Source organism: Entamoeba histolytica, genomic scaffold (genome assembly GCF_000208925.1).
Source record: "Entamoeba histolytica HM-1:IMSS scf_1104750518411 genomic scaffold, whole genome shotgun sequence".
NCBI lineage: Eukaryota > Evosea > Mastigamoebida > Endamoebidae > Entamoeba > Entamoeba histolytica.
This window is the reverse complement of record NW_001914902.1, coordinates 64,708-89,534: the sequence shown is the minus strand read 5'-3', so window position 1 is coordinate 89,534 and position 24,827 is coordinate 64,708. Positions and strand designations below refer to the sequence as shown.

Genomic DNA, 24,827 nt, shown 5'->3' with positions numbered 1-24,827 from the left:
TAATATTAAATTGTCTTGATGAAATTCTAATTCAAAATTATTCTCTCAAAATATTCTGTTATATTTTGTTTGAATTGAATCATTCTATTTCTTTGAATATTCAAAATACATTAATCACAATATTTTATTGATTAATACTAATTGAATATCTATAATACAACTGTAAATGTTCAAATACTTTCATTTGTTATTCTTTCTATTTTATACTCATCATTTGTTTCATTGTATATAATTTTGTTCATACAATTATTCTTATTTATATTATCTTGCTTAGTTCTATTGTTATGAAATAATCTTTGTTGTAAAATTAAAAACATTAATAATTACAATACCAAGAAAGATTATATGAACAATTTCTGATGAATAAAATTCATAATTCATTTTGGAATTATTTGTTTGTTGTTATTCATTTTAATATTGATGATTCTCTTGAAAATTTCATAGTTTATGAGTGTAATGAATAAGAAATGTAATAATTGAAATGAGAATACCACATATTAATAAAACCATGCTTCTCTCTTGTTTATACATTTCATTACTAATCTGATACAAATTAATAATAAACAAAATGATATAATTGATAAAATAATGAATAGAACAAATATTATCGGTGTTTTATTCATTTGAATTCACTTGAATAGAACTTCATTGATATTTTTTAACAGTCTATAAAATTGAACAAAATACAACAACATTTTTATAATTCTTCATTTCCCAACTTTTTGATTGAAATTGATTAGAATTTGTATAACATTACATATAACAATTATTATGAAATAAACATTATATTCTATTGAACCAATAACCAGATATATACAAACTATTGATGTATTTATATTTATTACTCTGATTCTTTCTCATGAATTATCGCAATAATAATTCAAATAAGTACATTGAATCTATTCATGTTTAATTATCTATTGTAGAAAACTACACGTTGAACTTAAATCAATAAGTACATGTTGTTGAGTATCTTCATTATCAAAAATAAAGACGAATAACTTCATTATTTTTCAATAAAAATGAAGAGAGAAAATAATAAATTAGTCGACAGATATTGACAATGGAATAATAAACTATAATTATAGAAAAAAGATGAGTAAAAGAAAGAAGAATATAAATAAATTAACATGATATTACTGATAATGATTCAATAATAAATAGAACTCGAGAGAATGAAAATAATAAAGAAATAAAAGAGAATATCAATAATGATTGTTTTTACATTTGACCAAATATGAAATGAATATATAATAACTCTTTTTATCTAACAAGTTGAAATGTTTCATGAGATTATTCATTGAAAACATGAAAATTGTATTTTATGATTCTTAAAACATAGAATTCACTTTGACTATGAAACTTTCATTCATTAATTCATAAACACTGATTTTTCAATTTATGAAAATCAAAATTCAATGAATCATTCAAATTCATCAACAAATCGTCATTGACATTCTCTTAATCATTTTCAATATTCATATAATTCTGTTTACTCTTTAACATTTCAATTTCTCAATATGAAAATAGAAATTAAATTAAATTATTTCAATATCATTTATTTTGTAATATAATTATATAACAATAATTATAGTATGACTAATCGTTAATATTATTCACTTTGTATTGAATGTGACTATTAAAATATGAAATAAATGAATGACTCATTGACATTGATATTTATTGATAAAGAAATAAGTATAACACATCATTATCAACAGAACTATTAACATCAATAAGAATAATACAACCATGACAATTAAAAATAAATTTTAATTATCAAATAAGACAGAAATAAGAAAAATAAACAATATTATATAACAATATTATTTTAAAAAAAAAAACATCTGAAACATTCTCTGATCAAATTTTATTATTATTACCATTTTCTTTTCATTTTGTTTTGTGGTAATGGTTATGAGACTCTTTGAAATTTTGTGTTAAAATAAAAAAGAGTTTTTAACTGAGTTGATAATAAAAACTCATATAAATAATTTATTTCATAAACAAATTATAAGACTCAATGTAGTAGTACAACATATAAACAATATCACTGAAACAAAAAACCTTATTGAATAAATTTAAAATAATAAAATGGTTTTAAAAGTCAAATCAAAATAATTTATAAATGTAGCATTTCCAAACATTCATTCTGTGCTTTATGGATTTATTTAGTTTTTTCAATTAAAGATTGTTTCTTTTCTAAGACAGTTTTCTAACTTCTTCTGGTGTTTTATCAAACGGTTTTTTGTTACTCATTAATTAATTGTTCATAACAACAATATAAAAAGCATAAAACTAAAAAAATAAAAAACTTGATTTAAACTAATTTTCTTCTCAAAAAGAATTGTTTCATTGAACGAAGTTGGTAAAGAGTACTTCCAATAACAGCACAAATAACAAGGATCATCATCCACAACGTCATAGAATTTGTTGCCTCTAAAGACATGAGCAAAGAGGAACTTTTTTAAAATGAAAAGAAGAACAAACCATTTAAACCACGACGAGTGTCATATAATTTTTTACATTTATCTACATACTCTTTAATAGCTTCAGAATTTTTTAAAGCATCATCTACTTTATCTGATACAGTATCTATTTTATCTTTACCAACAAAATTATTTTCAACTTTACCCGTTTCAAAGTTTATTTCAACTCTTACAGGATCAATTCCACGAGAATTTGCAGAATCAATAACACAGAAATATAACTTGTCAAGATCTTCGTTGTACAATGCACCAAACTCTCTTGGTTTTTTTGTGTCATCAAAATCAGCACTGAAAATCTCGGTTCTGTCTGTTTCTCCTCTAAAAATTTTAAATACAACTTGTCTTTTATCTAATGATTGTCCTTCAGCTAATCTGTATGTTCCTGCTGCTCTTTCTTTATCAAACCCTTCATCTGAAATGCACCGAAATCCGTTTGTTGGAACCTCCATAATAAATCCTATTGAAAGTTGGATGAAGAAGATAAGTGCAAACATGTTTTATAAAAATTCCAGTTCGCCTCAACTAAGCCATTCTTTTTTATTATTTTTATTATTCATTTTATTATTAATTAAATAACTTTTTTTGATAAACATTGTTATTAAAAACAAATTTATATTATGTTATTTATTTTGTTATTTTTTAAACACAATATCAATCTATATTTAGAGTATTGAAATAAACATGAAATTAAGAGAAATTCCACTGAATTGTTCTTTCGAAAATCAATTCAAATTATGGAAATAATGAAGGAAGAAATGATTCTAATTTAATTAAATGTTAACTTCATTTATGATTATTTGTTCTCATTAAGTTATAAATAATTTTTTACTTCTACTCATTCCTTTTATTAGCGAGTTAATGTGTTATATACTACAACATGTTTTATTCGTAGGAATAGCCGACGTGTTAAGTACAAAAACTCTTTATTTATATAATTTTTTATGAATATATTAGAATATTTTCTTTATGAAAAATATTCAAAAACCTTTCGATATTCTTTAGTTGTATTTGACCATGATAATAGTATTGATAATGACAACAAGCTTTTTAATAATAAAAAAATAATTCACAGTCATGATATTAATATGCTTTAAACTCAATAAAAAACTATTTAGTTGGCACAACGTCATTTGTCTTCGTAATATTCAAATCATAAACATTCTTGAGAAAAATTAAGATAAATAAAGAACAATAAAGAAAAATATTAATCAAAAATACTATTATACATTAATTGAGCTTTTATTTGAGAGTGTATCGCTTATAGTAGTTGGTTCTGAGTTTGTGTTCATACAATAATTAAGTAAATCATAACGGTCTTCAAATTGTTGATCACCGACTTGAATAGCTGTTTCTTTTGGTGATTGTATCGGAGACCAACTTTGAGTTCTTCTCTTGTTTCTTAATTTTTTAAGTTGATTCATATAATTTTGAATACTCTCTGAATCATCTTTAGCTTTCTTATGGACACTAATAACTTTATTTACATTTAAAACTTCAACTGTTTTATAATTCTGTTGTTTACAGCTAGCTGTTCTGCTCATTGTAATTTCTAGATGAAATATAATCTGGCTTATATATTTTTTTGAATAACTACTTTAAATCTTACAAATAAACTCTATGATTTTAATACTCTCTAATACGAAAAAATCATTTTTCTTTAGTTGTTTTAAGCTCATAAAGATTTCGCTTATTCATAAGAAATGACTCTAAAAAGTAATGGTGATCTATTTTTGTTTTTACAGGATTTATTTTTATTTTTCTTTCAAAAAAAAAATGGAATTTTTTCGCTATTATTCTTATTTATAGATTAGAAAAAAATTCGTGGTTTTAAAACAAAAAATTTAATAAAAAGACGAAATAAAACGATTAATTAAATTAAAAACTCTTAACGAAAGGAGTTTCTCCGAAATTTGTCGTGAACTGAGTAAACCCAGAGGGTTGAATTGCTGGATACCAGTCACTAAATACAGTTGATACTTGAATTATCTTCTTCCCATTCAATGTGAAATAAACATTACTCTCTTGAGCATCATAACCACATCCAACAACATCATTTGATTTCCAAGCACGAGCTATCTTTTTTTTCAATCCATTAGCAAGTAATAAAGTACCATTTGAATCAAAACCAATACTTTCTTTTTCTTGTCCTATTGGAACTTTTTCTTTATAAGTTAAAGATGAAACAACTCCAAAACTTATTAACTTTGGTGGAGCAGATTGAATTGAAATTTCAAAATATTGATGATTAGTAACTATAAGTAATACATGACTTAAGTTATTTATCATAATTGGTTTCTTTTCCTTATTCCATTTCTTAGATGAAATTAAAACACCATTTTTATTTGGAATAAGAACAGTTGAAACATACTCTTTCAATACAAATTCTTCAAAAATTTCTTTCCATTTTGTTTCTTTTTCTTTGACAATCATCTTATTAATATGTAATTTATTAGCAATGATTGGTGCATAATCATTGTCTTCTTTTATTCCTTCTTCAATACATTTCAGTTGTTTAATATACTGTATTTCTTTTTCTAGACTATTTATTTTTTCATCACGTTTACGAAGTTCTTTAGTAAATTCGATGTTTTGAATTTGAATCAAATAGCTTAAGTCTTCAATTTTTTGATTTAATGTATTGATTATTTTTCCAAGGTTGTTGGTTTGTTTTTCCATTTTTTGATAGATCTAGGTCTCTGAGGAAGTTTAAAGTACTAATGCCTTTTCGTTTCAATTCTTCATTAGTTATTAAATTGCTCTTAAAGGATATGACTTAAACTAATCTCATTTTTATTCTTCATAATAACTATCTTTTTTTTTTAATTTACAAATGTTATTTTTATTATAAAAAAATAACCAACATATCTTAGACAAAATAATTCAATCATCATTATAAAAATTCATTTGGCTTGACTTATCCGTTCCTTTAAGATTCATTATTTTTTATTTTGGTATGGTCTTGGTTTTGCCTCTTGTTGATGTTTTTTATAGGATTTAAAATCTTTTTTGCCGTGATACTTGAAATTCTTTTTGTCATAAAAAGAATGATGCTGCTTTATTCCTCCAGTTTTTTGTTCAAATTCTTTTAGTTTTTTATTTAATTCATTGAGTTTATCAGTATTGCCTTTGTTATTCGAGTCATTTAATTGATTAATAAGAGTAACAATTTCATCTAATTCTTTTGGTTTATCTTTTGGTTTATCTTTTGACTTATCTTTTGACTTATCTTTTGACTTATCTTTTGGTTTGTCTTTTGATTTATCTTTTAATCTACTTCTAAAATCATCGTTTGATACATCCCTTAATCGGGATTTGAAGTCATCACTTATTTTGTCTTTTGATTTAATTTCTTGTTCTTTAGAAATATATTCTTGACAAGCTTTATTAAATGATTCTTCAATTGGGGATAATGGAACAAAACCGAGTCTTAATGTGCTAACCTTTCTATTTGGTTCAATTTCTTTACCATCTAATGCCTCTATTATTTTTTTTATTTCTTTTTTTTTTGTTGCCCCAACAATTCCAATACTTTGTTTATTCATTTTTAATATCCTTTTTACTTCACTAATTTTTCCATATGGTTGTAATAATGTTTTTAAGTCATCTTCATTAATGTCTTGTTTTAAATTGAATATAGCAACATCACTCATATTTTATCAATTTTACTTATTTCCTTTTTTAAGTTGTTATAACTTAAAATTAGGTTTTAATACTTTCCTATTAAAATTAATGGTTTTATTATAAATTAATATTTAAATTTTATTTATTTTCTTTTCTTCCTCTTGAAACAATCACTACCATTATTAAATAATACTTATGATTCCTTCTGTTCAATAAAAATCTTTTTAAGTGTAATAATTTTGGTTATTTAGTGTTTTTTTTCTTTATCAAATGAACAGACTAATTTTTCAGAAGAAGACAGTCCACAATATTATTACTATTAACTACTCAAAAAAATTTCCTTTCTTATTATATAGTATTTATATTAATTTATTTTCATTACTGTTTTTCTCAATACTTACCATTTTACAGTAATTTATAAATACAAAATAAATTGTCATTTTAGTTATTGTTGTTTATTTTATATAAATTCTTTTATGTTTATAAATGATTTGAATTTATTACACTTTTTAAAGCTAGATAGTTTATAGAAATATTAGTTGTTCTTATCAACATTCTCAGTGATTTTGTATGTATTGTTTTAATCACTTTGGTTGTATTACATAGGTTTTTTTTTGACATAGAGTTAGAAAATAAACTCCGTTTTATGTTAGAAGAAAATCAGTATGAATTTTCTTTCTTTTAATATCTTTAATTAATGTAAATAATTTTAAATCTAGCTTTTCTAATAAACATTATAGATAAAGAAAAAGAAGGATTAAACACTATGTTATTAAATAGATAATACACCAACGTGTCTTTGAAAAGGAATGATAAAATTTCAGTGATTTCATCTATTTTAATATTTTATTTACTGAAGAAATGAAGATAGATTATATTTTTCTCTTTGGATTAGGTGTTATTCCATAAAATTATTATTGAGTTAAATTGAATTAATAATTTTTTTTATTAAAAAAAATTTATTATTTTCATAGAAACGCCATTTGAATGTCACGTGTTGAAAGACATCAAGAAGAAATTCTCCCTACCACTTTTACTTCCTATGAAAAGTATTGTGATGAGCTTAATAATTTTCTTAGTCAATATGAATATTTGTTTGTAGGGAATACTTATGATGAAAGTCATGAATTATTGTCTGTCACTAAAAGCGTTCATTGGATGATAACTGATCATTATCGTAATCTTCCAACTGAATGGATAAAAGAATATTATGAACCATTAGAACATTATCTTAAAACACATCCTGAACATTCAAAAGAGGTTTATTGTTATATGATGAATATAACAACTGATATTATGCCATCTGTTGTTCTTCCACCAAAAGTTGATAAAGACATAGTAAATTATTTAGCCTCTAATTATCCTTTACCTGTTTCTCTTCAACAATTTATTGATACTTGTAGAAAATTAACACCAACATTTAAAATTGCTGAAATGGATCGAATTCAAGATCCAACTACAAATAGTTGGTTTGTTGTTGATTTAAAAGGAAATTCTCAACCAATTGATTTATGTTTAATGAAACAAAAGAAAAAATATGAAATTAAATTACTTGGAAATGAAATTATTGAAACAGCAAAAAAACAAGGAATTTCTACAGTGGTTGATGTTGGTTGTGGTAAAGGGTATTTAACTGAATATGTAGTTTTAAATTCAAATCTTCGTGTTGTTGGAATTGAAGGTAATGCTGAATTTACTTCAAAAATGGAAGTTAGAGTTAATACCATTGAACAAAAGAAGGCAAAAGGAAAAGAATTAAGTCGTGCAGAAGGTTATACTGCATTTTTAACTGCTCAAACTACTCCAGAAGAGTTTAAGTCAATAGCTAAATTAAAAGATGAAAAAGTGATGTTAACTGGACTTCATCCATGTGGAGATTTAACTCCAACACTTATGAGATTTTTTAAAGCAATTCCACAAATTAAAACAGTTTGTATGGTTGGATGTTGTTATCATAAATTAACAGAAAATCCAAAATCATTATCAAGATGTTTTGACCAGAACCAAGATGAAATTGTCAAAGAAGCAGATAAATATGGATTTCCAATGAGTCAATATTTACTTCAAGGTGAACATAAAATTAAATTTCATTTATCACAATCTTATGTTACTTCTAATCCACATCCACAATCTAAAACAAGAGAAGAATGGCTATATGCGATGAAGATGCAATCTTATCGTGCTGCATTAGAACTTTTTATTCATAATCATCTCCCTAATTATATTGAAGTTCATTATACAGGTGCAATTCGAGAACAATATTCAAAATCATTTGGTGCATATTTGGTTCGGGCATTACAAAACATTAGACGACATGCATATACCTTTACTTTTAAAAACCCAAGTTATAAAGAAGTATTAATTCAATGGATTGATGAATTTCTTAAAACACCTAACGCTATTCAACAATGCGATGAATGGTATAAATCTATAGGAGCATGTGATGAAGTTCTTTTCCAATGTATCCCTTTCATTTTATTACAAGCACGACTTTCTCAAATTCTTGAAGGGTTTGTATGGGCTGATAGAGTCTTATTTATGAAAGAATTTTGTTCTTCTGTAAGTTGTAGAAGATTATTTCATCCGTTTATTTCACCACGAGGTATTCTTCTTATCGCACATAAATAATTATTTATTGAATAAATAAGTTCAATTGAGCTAATCATATCTTATTTGTATTTGTTTGTTTTTTTAAAATATTTTTATGAAATTAAATAAATTCTTTTAAAGAAAAACAATATTGATTTAAGTATTTTTTCTTATTGTTAAGACTTTCTTTTTAATTTCTGATTAAATAAAATTTCAACTTCAAAATATGTATATTAATGACTGTGTTGGTTGTATGTCTTAATCCTGTCATTCAAAAAACTATGATTTTTAAGAAGTTTCTAAAGGGAGAGGTCAATCGAGCAAAAGAATCGTTTTGGTGTGCTAGTGGGAAAGGTGTTAATGTTTGTAGGGTATTACAACAACAATCAATCCCTCATATCTTACTTACTCAAAACAACGGTGAACATTCACAATGGTTCACCCAGTTATGCAAAAAGGATTCAATTCAACTAGTTTCTATTCCCATTGGTGGAATTAGATTTTGTACAACAATCCTTGAAGATGGAAATGCAACAGAACTTGTAGAAGAAGGTATTCCTATTTCTCAAGAAGAAGTCCACCAACTCCTTCCATCTTTCAAACAGATTATTCAATCACACTCAATCTCAGTTGTTGTTTTCACAGGAAGTACTGCCCCTGGAATACCAAGTGATACTTTTCAACAAATGGCACATATCGCTCATCTTAACAACTGTAAGGTTATTGCTGATACTCGTGGAGAGCCTTTATTATCTCTTATGAAAGAGCATCCAGAAATTATCAAACCAAATGAGTCTGAATTCATACAAACTTATGGGTCATTAGATAAAGCAAAAGAAATAAGTCAGTTAGGTACTACTGTTATTATCACTCGCGGAAGTAAGCCAACAATTGTTTATGAAAATGGCATTCGTTCAGAAATACCAGTTGAACAAATTAATTTATTTGTTAATCCAATTGGCTGTGGTGACTCATTTACAGCTGGATTATCTGCATCATTAATCTCATCTTCATCTTTATCAAATGCTATTACTCAAGGACATCACTGTGCTGCTAGAAACATTGAAACCATCACACCAGGATCATTGATTTAAATTATTTTTTATTATTCTTTAGCCGTTCGTTCATCTCCACTGTAATGATCAATATAATCATTAAACTCCTTTAATCGTTCTTTTATTAGTTCTTTTCTTTGTTGTAATTGATTATATTGTTGTTGTTTTGAATGATAAGTCTTTAATAATTCCTCTATTTCTTTTCCTAATAATTCTTGCTCTTTGCGACTGGCATTAATAAACTTTTCACATTTTTCAGCTTGTTCTTCATAAAACTCTTTGCCACGTTTCTCTTCATAAAAGAAGCAATCTTTATGAATATCATCATAAATAATAGAAGCTGATGCCATTTTTATGTTTTTGTGTTAAATGGAATTTGTAGAATATACTAGATCTAATAAATATAAAATGAAAAGAGTGGTTGTTGTTGGTTCTTCAAATACTGATCTTATTGGATATTGTGAACGTTATCCTCAACCTGGAGAAACTATTCTTGGTAAGTTTGTTATTTATATTTAATATTCTTATTAATCATATTAAAAATTAGAGAATTTCACACTGGGTTTGGGGGAAAAGGAGCAAACCAATGTATTATGGCATCTAAATTTAATGATGTTGAAGTCTCTATGGTTGGTTTCTTAGGTCATGATCAATTTGGTAATTCAACTTTACAAAACTATAAAGATAATGGAGTTAATACTAGTCAGATCCATTTTTGTAACTTACCAACTGGTGTAGCAATGATTACTGTTGATAAAACGGCACAAAACCAAATTATTGTTATTCCAGGAGCAAATGAAGCACTTACTCCTCAATTTGTTTGTTAGTTTTTTGATAAAAACTATAGTTTTTTAGTCTTATTAAATAGATAAGTACCAACGCTAATGACATTTTTAAAAAAGGAGATATTGTTGTTTGTCAAAATGAAATTCCTCTTGAAACCACATACGAGACATTAAAACAAGCTAAACAACATGATTGTCTTACATTATGGAATCCTGCTCCAGCACCAAAAGAGATTGATCGTAATATCATAAAATATGTTGATACACTAATTGTTAATACCAATGAGTCAATGCAAATTGGAGGTGAAAGTACACCTGAAGAATCTGCACTTAAATTGCATAAAGAATTTGGAGTTCTTGTTATTGTTACATTAGGAGATAAAGGTTGTTTAATTGTTGGAGAGGAACAAACTAAAATTGATTCTGTCCGTGTTAATGCCATTGATACAACTGGAGCAGGTGATGCGTTTGTTGGAAGTTATGCACGTTGTTGGGCAATTGGACTTGATCCAAAAAGGTCAGCAGAGATTTCTGTTAGAATAGCTTCAGATTCTGTTACGAGACATGGTACTCAATCATCGTATCCAAATAAAGAACAAATCCAGAAAATTATTTCTGAATTAAATTAAGTAACGTTCAATCATTATTCTTATATTTTATTATTATTTTTAATTGTAAGATCGAAGGTGGCACGTCTGAAACACCTCATACCAACTTTAATATAGTTCAAGCTTCGACTCTCCTAATTATTATCTGGTTATGACGGTGTATTTGAATTAGAAATGTATTAGGTAATGCTGCAAAGGGTGGAGCAAGCTATTATGGTAGAATATTACATGATTGTAATATAAGGATTTGCTAAAATGAGGGTAAGGCAATCACAATAATATAATAGTAATGAAATAGTCTCTTCTCTCATTCATAAATAAAATAAAAATAAGGAAATGAGACTATTTCAATTTAAATCAAAAAACAAACAAAGGATTAAAAAGAAGGAATAAGCAGAAGAAGTTTGAAAAACCTTAATAGGAAAAAATAAAACAAAGAAGTGATTTTCTCATTTTGCAAGAAAAACATAAATGATAGGTTAAACAAAAAGATTCCCCTTTTTTAAACAGCGAAGAGATGGGATTAGTATCTTCTGATCATGGAAGAATATATGAAAAATCTATTAACACTTAATTAATTACTTTATTATTATTTTAAATTAATGATGTTTATAATGTTATATTGAACAAAGAACAAAAAACTAATAAAAAGTAACTGAAAAAAAATAAGTTGTTATGTTTAAACGAAATATTATTGAAGCTGAGGCTAAAGATTTAGATACTAACTTTATTTCACAAAATAATGTTCACATTAAAACTAAAGCAAAAAGTGTGAAATTACCAGGAGAAAGTCAGTTTGTTAATTTTTTCTATCTTTAAGTTTATTCTTATCAATTAGAAAATCAGGAATTATTATATGGATGACAGAAGGAGAAACTACATTTTTACATGTTTTGAAATATGAAAATGAAAAATTGACCGAATGTTTAAGAGCTTGGAATTATAAAGGAAATGTTATTGATGCTTATTTAAGCGAAAGGCTTCCATTTACTATTACTGTATTAACAGCAAATAATATCGCTTATAGAATTACTGCTTCAAGTCAAGATCCTACTACACCATTAGTTGAAAAAATTGATGTTGGAACAGTTAAACCTTCACAGATTAGATGTTTTGATACTGATAAAACAAGAGAATTGGTGTTAATCCTTGACAAACAGATAAGAAAGTACTTCCAAACTTGGGACTCAATAAATGAAAAAACTAGACTTAAAGAAGAAGAGGAAAGATATGAAATTAGTGGGGAATTTCAAATTGCTGACCCATCATTATTTGAATGTAATTGTAAGTATTTTATAACAAGAATTAATGACTCAAGTCTACCTCGTCCTTCTTTAGGGATGCTAACAGCAAAATATTTTTTAATGTCTAATTCTTTTGCTGGTGTAGAAATTAAGTCTTGGGATGATAATAAATTTATTATTAGACAAAATGTTACGCCAAAACAACTTTCAAAGGTTTCCATTGATAATTCAGCAAAGTATTTAGCAGCTGTGGATATTACTGGAACATATTGTTTTATATATCAAATAGAAAAATCAGAGTTAATTCCATTTGGTACTTACTATAGAGGACAGTCTCAATCTCAAGTACAACAACTCTCATTTTCTCATGATGCAAAAATAGTTATATTTGTATCTTCTAAGTCTATTCGATTTATTCCATTACCTGGTTCTGCTTTAACCTTAGGTACTTATATAGATGAGCAATCAATTTGTTGTTTTTCTTCACCAACAAGTCAAACTATTTCTGTGTGTGAAGTAAATAATGAGAATGACCCAAATTATATATTTATTGTTGTTACTGAAAACTCAATAGTCCAAATTACTTTTGAACTCAAAACTGGAAGAATAGAAAATTATCATATTAAAGAATTTGAAGGTTTAGTTCAAATGATTAAGTCTCTATCACAAATTGACATTCGTAGCGAAAAAACCACAAAACATGAACGTTTTTATTTCAACTATAATTAAATCAATGATTTTAGTCTTTATTCCATTTCATGACTATTTTCCATTACATAATCATAGACTAAATCAGCTATTTCAATAAGTTCATAACTACTTGAAGATTTAGAAATAAATTTTGAAAGAATAAGTGATTCTTCACTAAGACCATTCCTTTTCATCCATTCAATTCCATCTTGAAGATAATTTAATGATTTAAATTGCAAAGTAGCTATTTGTAATTTGGATATTAATTGTTTTGATTCCATTATGAAAGAGTTTTTATTTCGAATGGCTAAGTCAATATCCTTTCTTAGAACTAATTTTATTGGAACTTCAATTAAAGATGTTGTACAATTCTCCTCTCCTTGTAAAGTATGACATTGATACTCTTCATAAAAAATAGATTGTTTAGTTATTTCTGGTTTAAAATTACTTACAGTTATCTCAAAACTTCCTGTTATCTGAACTTGGTATTTATTTGGTTCTCTTTCTAAATAAATAGTTCCAATAACTTCTTCTGGAAGAGAGAAGTCAAGTGTTCCACGTAATTCACATAAATGAATTGTATTTGAAGGTAGAGTAATATTAATATAAAGAGTTTGATTAAGTTGTTTATCTGTCAAAATAGGGATAGACTTTTTTATATAAGGATTAAATAATGTATAATGATCATGGCTTCTAGTGGTGACAATGTACTTATCAAGTTTTTTGTTTTGTAATACATTATGAATATCAACAGTAATTACATTCCATTCTTTAAAGTCTGGACTTTTTCTAATTAAATCCTCGAAATATCCTATTAAAAAACTTGAATATAACAACTGTCCTTTTTTGAGTGGAAGAATATTTTTAATATATTGAATAATTTCAGTATAAAACTCTTCAAGAGTAGATATAATATTTTTGTGAGATGTAACTAAACAAAATGGAATTTGATTTTTCTCACTAAAATCTTCTTTATTTGCAAGAATTTCATCTAATTTTTTACCACACCTAAAAATTTCTGTTGGAGATGAGTCTTGTCGTGTAATAAGTTTTCCTAGTTGAATTTGTCTTTCTATTCTACCTTTATTAAATACTTTTCGTTCAGTCTCTAAAAATAATCCATCTTTCCATTCATAAACTGATACTGTAGTTATCATACTACTTTCTATTATAATTACTGAAGTTTGATTAACTTTGGCATATGTTTGAACAATTCCAGATTGAAGAGCCATAAAGGAAATATTAAAATAGTTTTGAAGAACCATCATTTGAGAAGGATAAAGAAAGGGGACTAAGAAATAAGGATTTTCATGTTGGGCAAAGATCAAATTTGATAATGTGACTAATGCTGATAAAGGATGGATATGAGAGACATTAAAAACAATAGTATCATCATCTTCATAAGGGATTTTTGTTTTTTCCAATAACTGAAAACAATGTGGGTTTTTTGTTAGTGTTGTAACAAAATTTATACCATCGTATTGTTTTCCACTAAATTCCATTTCAGTTATTCTGTCTTTATAATATAAATATTCATCATCAAGATAAGAAAAAGCTGAACAAATGGAAAGTATACCCATCACAAAATATAATTTCATCATTCTTGTTTATCAAATATCTTTTTAAGTTCTTGTTTTAATTTATGTTGTATATTCTTTATATGTTCATAATAAGCCTCAGAACTTTATATATAGAATAGATATCATTATCGATTTCTAGTCATTTAAAGTTCTGTAACTTCTTTTTGATGTAGTTTTGTTTCTCAATAAATGAGCTCACCATCAAGTTATGAACCTTTTGTTCTTGGTTTTGGTTCAACATCAAGTGGTTATTCTAAATCAGGACTTTTATTGCCTCACTCTAAAAAAAGTAAACAAACACAACTCATCAATGAAAGTACACCAACACAAAGTGATACCTCTTCAACTACTATAAAAACTAAAACATCTCAGTTACCTAGTTCTTATGAAAAACACCAAAATTATCAATCTCATTCTCAAGAAAAGACAATAGAATATAATTTTGTTGATACAAGTTATCAACCTTTACTTAGTACACAACAAAGAAATATATTACCTGCTCCAAGTAATTCATTAAAAACATCAAATAGTTTTAGTTCTTCTATTAGTAGTGAAAAACAACAAACATACGTTGAATTGCTAGAAGTTCAATTAAAGAAATATGAAGAAATTCCATGGATTAAAGAACTTAGAAAAGAACACAGAGAAAACGAATTAACAAATATTCTTGAAAGTATGTATGAAGAGTATTGTGGAATGGTCAATAAATGTGCAGTTTTAGAAACAGAAAATATTCAATTAAAAAATGAATTAAAAACAATAAAACAAATTCATCAATTATTAAGTCAATATTCATTACTTCACATTCAAAGATCTAATACATTCCTTGATGAATTAAAAGAAGAGATTGAAAGAAAACATAGTGAGAATAAAGACTAACTAAAATTTAATCCTAAAGACTAATTTATTATCTTTTTAATAATATCAAAAAAAAAAAAAAAAACAAGAAATTAAGGAAAGAAAATTTGTTTTTTACAACAACAGATTTTTTCAACAAAAAAAAAGAGAATTAAAAAGAATGAATATTCCATCAATTAAACTAACTTCATAACCTCTAAAATTATGTTAAAATAATGTGAAGAAAAATTGGTTTATAGATCTTTAAAACAAAAAATAAAATAAAAATAAATTGAATAAAATCTAATTAAAAATTCTTAAGAAAATTTTTTAGTTTTAACAAAAAAAAAAGAACTACAAAGTTCAGTTGGTATGTCAAAGGAAGTTGGAGATTATCTTCTTAAAAAAGAAATTGGAAAAGGTGCATTTTCAGTAGTTTATGAAGCAATAAAAAAATCAACAAATGAAGAAGTTGCAGTAAAAGTGATAGATACAGCTAAATCAGATCCACAAAAGCTTCAAGGTGAAATTAAAATATTAAAAATGGTTGACCATCCATATATAATTAAATTATATGATGTATTTGATGGGAATGATGGTAAATTATATATTATAACTGATCTAGTTAAAGGAGGAGAGTTATTTGATAGAATTAGTGATAAAACATTTTATCCAGAAGATAAAGCAAAAATTGTTGTTAAACGATTAATTTCTGCTATTGGATATTTACATTCAATGAACATTGTTCATAGAGATTTAAAACCAGAAAATATATTATTAAAAAGTCCTGATGATGATACTGATGTTCGTATTGCTGATTTTGGATTTTCTAAAATGATTACTGAAGATGCACAAATATTATTAACTGCTTGTGGTACACCAGTTTATGTTGCTCCTGAAGTATTAAATGCAAAAGGATATGGAATGGAAGTTGATATGTGGTCAATTGGGGTTATTACATATGTCTTATTATGTGGTTATCCTCCATTTTTTGGTGATACATTAGGTGAAATATTAAGTGCTGTATGTGCAGCTGATTATGATTTTCAAGAAGAGTATTGGTCTGAAGTTTCAAATGAAGCAATCCAATTTATTAGTAATTTGTTAGTACTTGAACCTTCATTAAGATTAACCGCAGAGGAAGCTTTACAAGACCCTTGGTTAGCTGTTTGTTTTTATTTTTGATATTTATATCACTTTTTTTTTCTTCTGATTGAACAAAAAAGATTAATAATTATTAGGATGTTGATATTGACAACGCTTAAAGATACAAGTTCTTAATAAAAAAAAGTTAATAAATGTATTGAAACAATTTTGTTTTCCTTTTTTTTATTTATCTAATTGTTCTTTGAATTTAAGAAACCCTTAAATTTTATTAAGAAATTAGGAAAACCTAATAATTCAATAAAAAAGAAAAAAAATAAAAAAAAATAAAAAGAAACAGAAGATTGAGAAAAAGAACTGATTTGAACTAAAGATTATTTCATGAATAAATTAATTGATGTTCCTATTCAACAACCAGCTGAAGTTGTATTAGGTACAGCTTCTGTTCTTGGTATTAAATATGAAGGTGGTGTTCTTATTGCCGCAGATACACTTGGATCATATGGGTCTATGGCATTATTCAAAGATTTAGAACGAGTCATAAAATTAGGGAAATACACAATAATTGCTGGTTCAGGTGAATATTCTGATTTCATTGAATTAAATGAAACACTACAAAAGAAAGTGTTTGTTATTCTTCAAATAATAATTTATTATCTGGATTTAATTTAAATAGCAATGGTGATGAATGTTGTGAAGGTAAAGAAAATGGATATAAACCAAGTGAATTATATAGTTATGCTCAACGTATTTTATACAAACATCGATGTGATCAAAAACCATTATTTGTTACATTGATTGTTGGAGGAGTTAAAAAAGATGAAATTTTCCTTGGACAAACTGATATGTATGGTACATCATTTACAGAAAATTATGTTGCTAGTGGTATAGGTGCTCATATGGCTATGCCACTATTACGAAAAGAATGGAAAGATCATATGTCTCGAGAAGAAGCTGAACATCTAATTGAGAGATGTATGAAAATTCTTTATTTAAATCATTGTTGGGCAGGAAATCAATATCTTTTAGGTGTAGTAGATTCAGAAGGGTCAGATATTATTGGACCAATTACTATAGATACAACAGGTAAATGGGATATAATTGCTTAATTTCTTTCTTTTAAATAATTTGATATTTATAACAAAAATAAATCAAATTAAACAAAATCATAATTTTTTTTAAGGTTTTAAAGTTTTTTTTTTAGAAGATGCTGAGAAAATTTTGGAATTATATTTTGGAAAAAGAAGTTTCTATTATTTATGTGTTGAAAATGGAGTGTGAAATAATAATAGAGAAGATAATGAATAAACAATTTTTAGTCTAAAGAAAATTCAATGATTAACATATCTATTAAATAATGTTTTTATTTTTTTTTTGTTTTTAGAAGTGTTGAGATGAACTGCAAAAAGAAAATATCAAATTGAGAGATGTCTGGGGAGATAGATCAGAAGAACCCAGTTAATGTTTGATTCATTTTTTTTTGAAAGAAAAATAATACTTTTAATAAATAAAAAATTTATGAACTAGGGAATCAAAAGTGGTGTAAAGAAAGTTTGGTGCTTATAAAAGAGGTTTTTGTAAAATTTATTAAAGAAAGTCAACTCACAAGAGTAGAATTTATGTACCCGTCCAAAGTCGTTAATGCAATCAGGGGTTTATCCAATGTCATCTATTTCATTAACAAAGAAAAAAATTGGGAAAATTAACAAAATTGGATCAGGTTTTTTTCATCATAATTCAAGTTCAGATATACTTTGTTCTAAAGTTGAAACAAATATACAGTCTTTAATTAAAAGAAGTCTTCAAAGTTATCAAGAAAATGAAAAAACATTCAAAGATATTCCTGTTGTTGTTCACCAACTTATGGTTTTCATTTATCACCAATCTACTAATAAATTAAATTATCTTACAGAAAGAAAATTAGGAGAATTTCCATTACATTGGGATAGATTTAATATAAAAGATGTAGAAATTATTAAAAGCTATTCATTATTAAAATGTAGAAACAAAACTATTAAAGAGTTAATTCAATTAGGATTTACTGAACAAGATTCTTTGACAATAAAAGAAGAATGTAAGAGTGTTGGAGATAATTATTTTACATTATTAAATACAAATGGAAATATTTCAAATGAAGACTTTGTTCGTCTTATTTCAACTAGTCATAAATATTCATTAGGAGAATTACCAGTATTAGTTAGAGATAAAGATACACATTTTGCTTTTGTGTTACTTAAATATTTCTTTTTATGTCTTCCTAAACCAATGATTAATGATAGTGTATTAAAAGTTTTTGAAATGGGATTATCAATGAAGAATAAATTAGGTATTGAAAGGTTAAGGAATTATTTAATGGGAGAAATAGAAAATATTATGTTAAGAATGAATGAAGATTCTCCATGTGCATTTTTATTATTTAAAGAAATGATTTTATTTATGAGAGCATTTGTTGAACAAAATGGATTAAATGGACAAGAGAAAGAAGAATTATATCTTTGTTATTTTAATGCAATGTTACAAAATAATTCTTTTAAAAAAGAATTTCTTCCTTTAGTTGATTTAATGTTTTTTGAACAAAGATATAATAGAGATATTAATGAACTATTTCCTTATGAGAAGGAAGTTGTAATTAAAAAATATGAATTTGCGTTTTGTCCATTATTTTGTGTTGGATTAACAGAAGAAATTGACACTAATGATGCAGTTCCAGGATCAGTTTATTTTACATCACATAGAATTATATTTATGCCAGATTCTCAATTAAACCAAAGAGAATTAAATGTTTTAAAATATTTAGGATGTAGTTCTATTTGTAATGTTCTTGGAGTTCAAGTTAGTCAAAATGAACATTCTCATTGTTTACGTATTATTTGTAAAGACTTAAGAGTTTTATCTTTTAGAATTGTTGGACCTATTCAACCATATGAAGAAATGATTCAAAATATTATTCAACATTATAGATATCCAACTGAAACAGAATATTTATATTGTACATCAACAATTAATAATGTTATTATTAATGAAGTAAAAAGAATGGGAATAGAAGGACATATTGAATCAATTAATATGATGAGTGTTAATGTTCCAATTTGTCAAGAAGTATATCATATTAATGAAAAAGATTTAAAGGCTGTTATTTGTTATCAACATAGTAATGGAAGTCAATTAATAAGATTTCCATTATTAAAAAATGTATATGCAGATACTGTATTATCAAGTTTTACAATTAAAATGAAAGAGGGATATCAATGTACTATTTCTAAATATGACATTATTGGAGAACATGAAATTAGTGAAATGGTTAATAAAATTCAAGAATTACTTCCAACTGTTAATACAAAAAATAATCAAAATATATCATATTTATTTGAAGCTTCAAATAGAATTAGTGATGAAATAAGAACTACATTAGATTATACTTTTAGATTAGTTAAACAAATTACTACAAAACAAATTCATTTAATTCTTATTTCAAATAAAAATTGTGAAAAAGGGTTATGTGTTTTGAGTGGATTAATTCAGTTAGTAGTTGATCCACATTATCGTACTATTAATGGGTTTATGGAATTAATACAAAAAGATTTCATTTCATTTTGTTTCTTTGAAAATGATGGATATGAATATTCAAATTATTTTATATTATTCTTACTTTGTATAAACTTTTTATATAGACAAAATAATTATGCTTTTGAGTTTGATGAACGTTTAATTCAATTAACATTTCATTCTATATTTTCTCACAGATTCTATGAATTTAATCATAGTCAAGTTAATTCAAAGAGTTCATTTATTTCATTAGTTCAATATTATTCATCAGAATTTGTTAATCCATTATATCAACGTTCTAATGAATTATTAAAGAATGAACTTATTGAAGGAGATTATTGTGCATTAATTTATAAATGGTTAAATTATAGTAAAAAATGTACTAAAGTCTTTACAAGTGATATTTTATCAACAAAAAATATTGGACTTAGAATTTATTCATTCCCACCAATAGATATTTGTATTTCTTCATTTTCTACATTAAGAATATTAGACCTTAGTAGCAATCGTCTTAAAGATTTCCCTGTTGAATTACTTCAATTACCACAATTGATTGAATTAAATTTAAATGACAATGATATATTTTATATTACTCCTAGAATTTCTCAATTATCAAATTTAACTTCATTAAGTTTAGGGAATAATTGTTTAGTTAATTTACCTGAATTAAGTAATATTCCATTAAGAAAATTAGATCTTTCATCAAATGATTTTCCAAGAAATTTTCAATTTGAACTTGGAAATGATTTAGAATATTTTAATGGAAGTGAATTTCTTTCATATCCAACAATTCTTGGTTCATTACCTAATATTACTTCATTAAATTTTTCACATGTTAGATTTGATATACTCGATATTATTAATAATCCACCTCGTTCATTACAAGAATTGAAATTATCAGGATGTAGATTACCAATTATACCTGAAGAAATTACTAGACTAGCATTAACTGGATTAGATGTGTCAGACAATTATATTAGTAAAATGAATTATTCATTTTTTAGTATGTCTTCTTTAAGAGTATTAAATATTTCATCAAATCATGTTAATGGAACAAATGCATTGTTTAAAACTATGAAACAATTGAAGGTTATTGCTAATAACGTTATTCCAAGAAAAACAAAATTATCTTTAATTTCAATTCCTTCACTTAAAACAATGAAACAAATGTGTAATGATGGTATTAGATTAATGGAATTAGAGTGTATTATTATCACTGGTAGTTTATTAAGAAAGGAAATATTTACTATATTACAAAAGAAATTTATAGAAGAAGGAAGTATTCAAATGAATGAAGAACATTCTCTAACATTTGAATTTATTGATAAAAAGAAGAAAGAAAAGAAAAGTTTAGTTATTATTGAAATGTCAATAGAACAATTACTTAATGATATATGGAGATTAAGAAGAAGTTTATTTATTGTTTGTAAACAAAATAAAGAAAGTTCTGAAGAAGAAGTTGTTTTAGAGTTATTAAAAATGATGGAGATTCATGGGTATATTCATATTATTTGTAATGAAGAAATAAATGTAAAAGAATATATAAACGTTGATAACAATATGATGGATATTGAATATTATTGTTATATGGATAATAAAAAGAAGAAAACAATTACATGTTTATGGAATAAATTATTTAAACAAATAAACAAAATGGTTATTGAAGGAGATGAAAATTGTTTTAATTTATTAAATGAATTAAGTGGGTTGAGAATACCAGGGTTTTGTCTTACAATAGGTAAAATTAAAGAAATTATTCAATGTCTTGGAATGAAAGAATGGCAAAAAGTATTAAATTGGCTTACTAGGAATGGATATTTATTAACTGATAATGATTTTAGAGATAAAAATCAATTAGTTGAATTTAAGGATGACCAACAAGTTTTAGTTGATTGGGATCTATTTCCTTTAACTTCTAAGACTATACAAAAGAATTGTGATAAAAATGGATTTTTATGTGTTAATATATTTGAATTACTTGGAATTAAAAATGATACTATTAAATTTATCTTAAGACTTCTTGAGAAAAATGGATTTTTAATACAAATTACAAAAGATATTGTTAAACCATTCCGTTGTCAGAAACAATTTGAAAATGTTTTTAAATATTGTTCTGAACAATCTTCTCAGTTAAAAAAATATAGTCAAACAACAAGTAGTTCATCTGCATTATCTTCTAATGGAAGTTGGAGTTCTATTCCTATTATTGTTACTGAAAAAATAGAATTAAGTAATGTCATATTATATACTTTTCATGATTATAAAGATAGTTTTAATAAAGACATTTGGCCAGAACAACATTTAAGAAATGAAATAGAAATTGGTAGAATTATAAAAATGAAAGTAATTAATTATAAAGCAATCAATTTAATTATTTCAATTCTTATGTTAAAATATACTGTTCATTCATATTGGAAAAATGGTGCTATTGTTATTGTACAAAAAGGTAGAAATTTAGGAAAATTATATGTTCTTATAGAAGGAAAAAGATTATCAAAAACAATTGAAATAAGAATTAGAGGATTAGTTAATGATGTAGAAATACCATTTTTAATGGTAAATACTATTAATACTATTTTTAATGAAATTAAAATTATTTGTCAACAAACTAATTGTAAAATAGAAAGGATTGACGCTTTATGTAATGAATGTTTATCTAAAGGAATTAAAACAATTATTCCAAATGAAATTATTAAACAAAATATTAATTCTTTTATATATAATTTTAAATGGAAAGAACATGAAATTAATTCTGTTGCATGTTTATTAGATTATATAATAGACAGTTTTCCAAAACATTGTATTGATTCATTAGATCAATTTAATTTTATTAATGACATTGGTACTGGATCTAACTCTACTATTTCATTGTTTGAAAGAAAAGTTAACAAAGAACTTATGGTACTTAAATTGGGAAATATTGATTTTAGTGTTACTGGAATTAATAAAGAAACAACAGCCATTCAATTATTTACCTCTATATTAGAAGAATTTTTACGTGAAATTAACTTTATTAACTTCCCTTCTCATCAATCAATTGCTAAAATTTATGGATATTCTCTTTACCCATTATTTGTTACAATAGAATATTTTAATGGAGGTAGTTTGTACAGTCTTATTAATCAAAACCATTATGAATTTTCATTACATGAAAAAATTCAAATCGCAAAACAAATAGCAGATGGAATTAACTTTCTTCATACTTATAAAATCCCTCTTATTCATTGTGATATTAAATCACCAAATGTACTTATTAAACTAGATAACAATAAATCATTTGTTAGCTGTGCCATAAGTGACTTTGGTGAAACAGTACCAGCTTATGCTTCAACTTCATCAAAAGTAGAATGTCCATATTGGCTTGCCCCAGAAGTTATTAGTGGAAATGCCTTCACTCAAAAAAGTGATGTCTATTCTTATGCTATTGTCCTTTGGGAACTTAGCACTAACAAGACACCATTCTCGGAATTTAAATTCTTTAGTGAAATTAGAGAAAAAGTGTTAATGGGATACAGACCAGCTTTAAACGAAAAAATGACAGTTTTTAATTCTCTCATTACACATTGTTGGAATGCAGACCAAACACTAAGACCAACAATGAAAGAAGTACTTGTTCAATTAGAGTCTATAACAGAATAAATCATGTCTTGTTTATTTGTTATGCTTTATTTTCACGATACAGAGAAATTTCAAAATCAATTCTTTTTTGTGGATAATATGGTGGTCTTCCATGAATAAATGGTACAACACAATCATAATTGTCATACATTACTCCATAACTAAGATAATTCCCACCTTTATATTTAAACTGATGAGTGTTACAATAAACTGGACCTGATTCTACTTTACCAATTAGTTGTTTTAATAATCCATTATGGTATGCATATTCTACTACTGCTTGGTCAGGACCAAATGTACTAATATCACATTTTTTATTTGTTTCTAATAAATTCCATATTATTTCCATATATTTTAACATTTGATCATATCCTCCTAATACAATTCCTGCATTAATAATCTCTTTTGTTGAATCTAAACCATCTAAATTAGGATAACATTCTTTATACCATTGTAAATTCTTTTGATCACTCAAAAGCATAATTGAATTGCATCCTTCTTTAAACATAACAAGTTTACCATTTTCTGGAATATATTTAAATACATCACTTTGAAAATAAATATCAGAGACATCACAATGAATCACTCGATTGAATGTATGACTTTTAAGATATTCATAATATAGTTTTATTCGATAATTTGCAATATGAATTTTTGGTTTATTAAATTTTTCAATATTAATCCTTAATTTTTCTTTCATTTTATTAAAGAATTTGGTATTGTTTGTATATAAGCTATGTTCAATAAATAAAACGATAGTGCTGTAGTATGTCTCTCGCCTCATATATGATATTGGTACTATTATACTGTCTAAATCAACACGCCCTTCATCTGCAATAGATAATAAAATAACATCATTATCACGTGCCATCCCTGTTTTTTCTTGTAAACATTCATGACGAGTATCAACAACAATAGTTTCTCTTCCTAATAACAACACAAACATAAAGCATATGACAAAAAAAAGTATAACCCATTTACACATGTGGTTAGTGACTTTATTTCTCATTTTTTTTTCATTACAAGTTTTTTATTTTTCACTTTCCATTTCTATTTGAATA

At 25.5% G+C, this 24,827-nt stretch overlaps 14 protein-coding genes across 14 annotated transcripts, besides 2 other annotated features; 8 read left to right on the top strand and 6 right to left on the bottom strand.

The window, feature by feature from the left end:
* Positions 1 to 2,320: 2,320 nt before the first annotated feature.
* Positions 2,321 to 2,983, bottom strand: EHI_138080 (uncharacterized protein; the record flags this gene model as incomplete). The annotated part of the gene is made up of 2 exons (XM_650818.2): positions 2,321 to 2,439; positions 2,491 to 2,983. The coding sequence occupies 2 exons, from the start codon at positions 2,981 to 2,983 to the stop codon at positions 2,321 to 2,323; spliced, it is 612 nt and encodes a 203-aa protein (XP_655910.2).
* A 726-nt stretch (positions 2,984 to 3,709) lies between these two features.
* EHI_138070 (uncharacterized protein) lies at positions 3,710 to 4,030 on the bottom strand (the record flags this gene model as incomplete). Its single annotated transcript, XM_650817.1, has 1 exon — positions 3,710 to 4,030. One exon carries the CDS (start codon positions 4,028 to 4,030, stop codon positions 3,710 to 3,712), a length of 321 nt encoding a protein of 106 aa, XP_655909.1.
* Positions 4,031 to 4,364: 334 nt separating this feature from the next.
* On the bottom strand, positions 4,365 to 5,165 carry EHI_138060 (uncharacterized protein; the record flags this gene model as incomplete). The annotated part of the gene is made up of 1 exon (XM_650816.1): positions 4,365 to 5,165. The coding sequence occupies one exon, from the start codon at positions 5,163 to 5,165 to the stop codon at positions 4,365 to 4,367; it is 801 nt and encodes a 266-aa protein (XP_655908.1).
* A 260-nt stretch (positions 5,166 to 5,425) lies between these two features.
* Positions 5,426 to 6,139, bottom strand: EHI_138050 (uncharacterized protein; the record flags this gene model as incomplete). Its single annotated transcript, XM_650815.1, has 1 exon — positions 5,426 to 6,139. The coding sequence occupies one exon, from the start codon at positions 6,137 to 6,139 to the stop codon at positions 5,426 to 5,428; it is 714 nt and encodes a 237-aa protein (XP_655907.1).
* Positions 6,140 to 7,097: 958 nt separating this feature from the next.
* Positions 7,098 to 8,779, top strand: EHI_138040 (uncharacterized protein; the record flags this gene model as incomplete). Its single annotated transcript, XM_650814.2, has 1 exon — positions 7,098 to 8,779. One exon carries the CDS (start codon positions 7,098 to 7,100, stop codon positions 8,736 to 8,738), a length of 1,641 nt encoding a protein of 546 aa, XP_655906.1. The 3' UTR covers positions 8,739 to 8,779.
* A 156-nt stretch (positions 8,780 to 8,935) lies between these two features.
* EHI_138030 (tagatose-6-phosphate kinase, putative) lies at positions 8,936 to 9,793 on the top strand (the record flags this gene model as incomplete). Its single annotated transcript, XM_650813.1, has 1 exon — positions 8,936 to 9,793. The coding sequence occupies one exon, from the start codon at positions 8,936 to 8,938 to the stop codon at positions 9,791 to 9,793; it is 858 nt and encodes a 285-aa protein (XP_655905.1).
* Positions 9,794 to 10,123: 330 nt separating this feature from the next.
* Positions 10,124 to 11,168, top strand: EHI_138020 (ribokinase, putative; the record flags this gene model as incomplete). Its single annotated transcript, XM_650811.1, has 3 exons — positions 10,124 to 10,254; positions 10,302 to 10,572; positions 10,623 to 11,168. 3 exons carry the CDS (start codon positions 10,124 to 10,126, stop codon positions 11,166 to 11,168), a joined length of 948 nt encoding a protein of 315 aa, XP_655903.1.
* A 51-nt stretch (positions 11,169 to 11,219) lies between these two features.
* Positions 11,220 to 11,411: a repeat region.
* Positions 11,398 to 11,737: a repeat region.
* An 85-nt stretch (positions 11,738 to 11,822) lies between these two features.
* Positions 11,823 to 13,120, top strand: EHI_138010 (uncharacterized protein; the record flags this gene model as incomplete). Its single annotated transcript, XM_650810.1, has 2 exons — positions 11,823 to 11,941; positions 11,986 to 13,120. The coding sequence occupies 2 exons, from the start codon at positions 11,823 to 11,825 to the stop codon at positions 13,118 to 13,120; spliced, it is 1,254 nt and encodes a 417-aa protein (XP_655902.1).
* A 17-nt stretch (positions 13,121 to 13,137) lies between these two features.
* On the bottom strand, positions 13,138 to 14,661 carry EHI_138000 (uncharacterized protein; the record flags this gene model as incomplete). Its single annotated transcript, XM_001913580.1, has 1 exon — positions 13,138 to 14,661. One exon carries the CDS (start codon positions 14,659 to 14,661, stop codon positions 13,138 to 13,140), a length of 1,524 nt encoding a protein of 507 aa, XP_001913615.1.
* Positions 14,662 to 14,850: 189 nt separating this feature from the next.
* Positions 14,851 to 15,540, top strand: EHI_137990 (uncharacterized protein; the record flags this gene model as incomplete). The annotated part of the gene is made up of 1 exon (XM_650809.2): positions 14,851 to 15,540. The coding sequence occupies one exon, from the start codon at positions 14,851 to 14,853 to the stop codon at positions 15,538 to 15,540; it is 690 nt and encodes a 229-aa protein (XP_655901.2).
* A 330-nt stretch (positions 15,541 to 15,870) lies between these two features.
* Positions 15,871 to 16,763, top strand: EHI_137980 (protein kinase, putative; the record flags this gene model as incomplete). Its single annotated transcript, XM_648758.2, has 2 exons — positions 15,871 to 16,665; positions 16,740 to 16,763. 2 exons carry the CDS (start codon positions 15,871 to 15,873, stop codon positions 16,761 to 16,763), a joined length of 819 nt encoding a protein of 272 aa, XP_653850.2.
* A 220-nt stretch (positions 16,764 to 16,983) lies between these two features.
* EHI_137970 (proteasome subunit beta Type 4 precursor, putative) lies at positions 16,984 to 17,781 on the top strand (the record flags this gene model as incomplete). Its single annotated transcript, XM_647494.2, has 2 exons — positions 16,984 to 17,228; positions 17,279 to 17,781. 2 exons carry the CDS (start codon positions 16,984 to 16,986, stop codon positions 17,709 to 17,711), a joined length of 678 nt encoding a protein of 225 aa, XP_652586.1. The 3' UTR covers positions 17,712 to 17,781.
* A 462-nt stretch (positions 17,782 to 18,243) lies between these two features.
* Positions 18,244 to 23,787, top strand: EHI_137960 (uncharacterized protein; the record flags this gene model as incomplete). The annotated part of the gene is made up of 2 exons (XM_648756.2): positions 18,244 to 18,322; positions 18,419 to 23,787. The coding sequence occupies 2 exons, from the start codon at positions 18,244 to 18,246 to the stop codon at positions 23,785 to 23,787; spliced, it is 5,448 nt and encodes a 1,815-aa protein (XP_653848.2).
* Positions 23,788 to 23,806: 19 nt separating this feature from the next.
* On the bottom strand, positions 23,807 to 24,712 carry EHI_137950 (uncharacterized protein; the record flags this gene model as incomplete). Its single annotated transcript, XM_648754.1, has 1 exon — positions 23,807 to 24,712. The coding sequence occupies one exon, from the start codon at positions 24,710 to 24,712 to the stop codon at positions 23,807 to 23,809; it is 906 nt and encodes a 301-aa protein (XP_653846.1).
* Between the last annotated feature and the right edge of the window lie 115 nt (positions 24,713 to 24,827).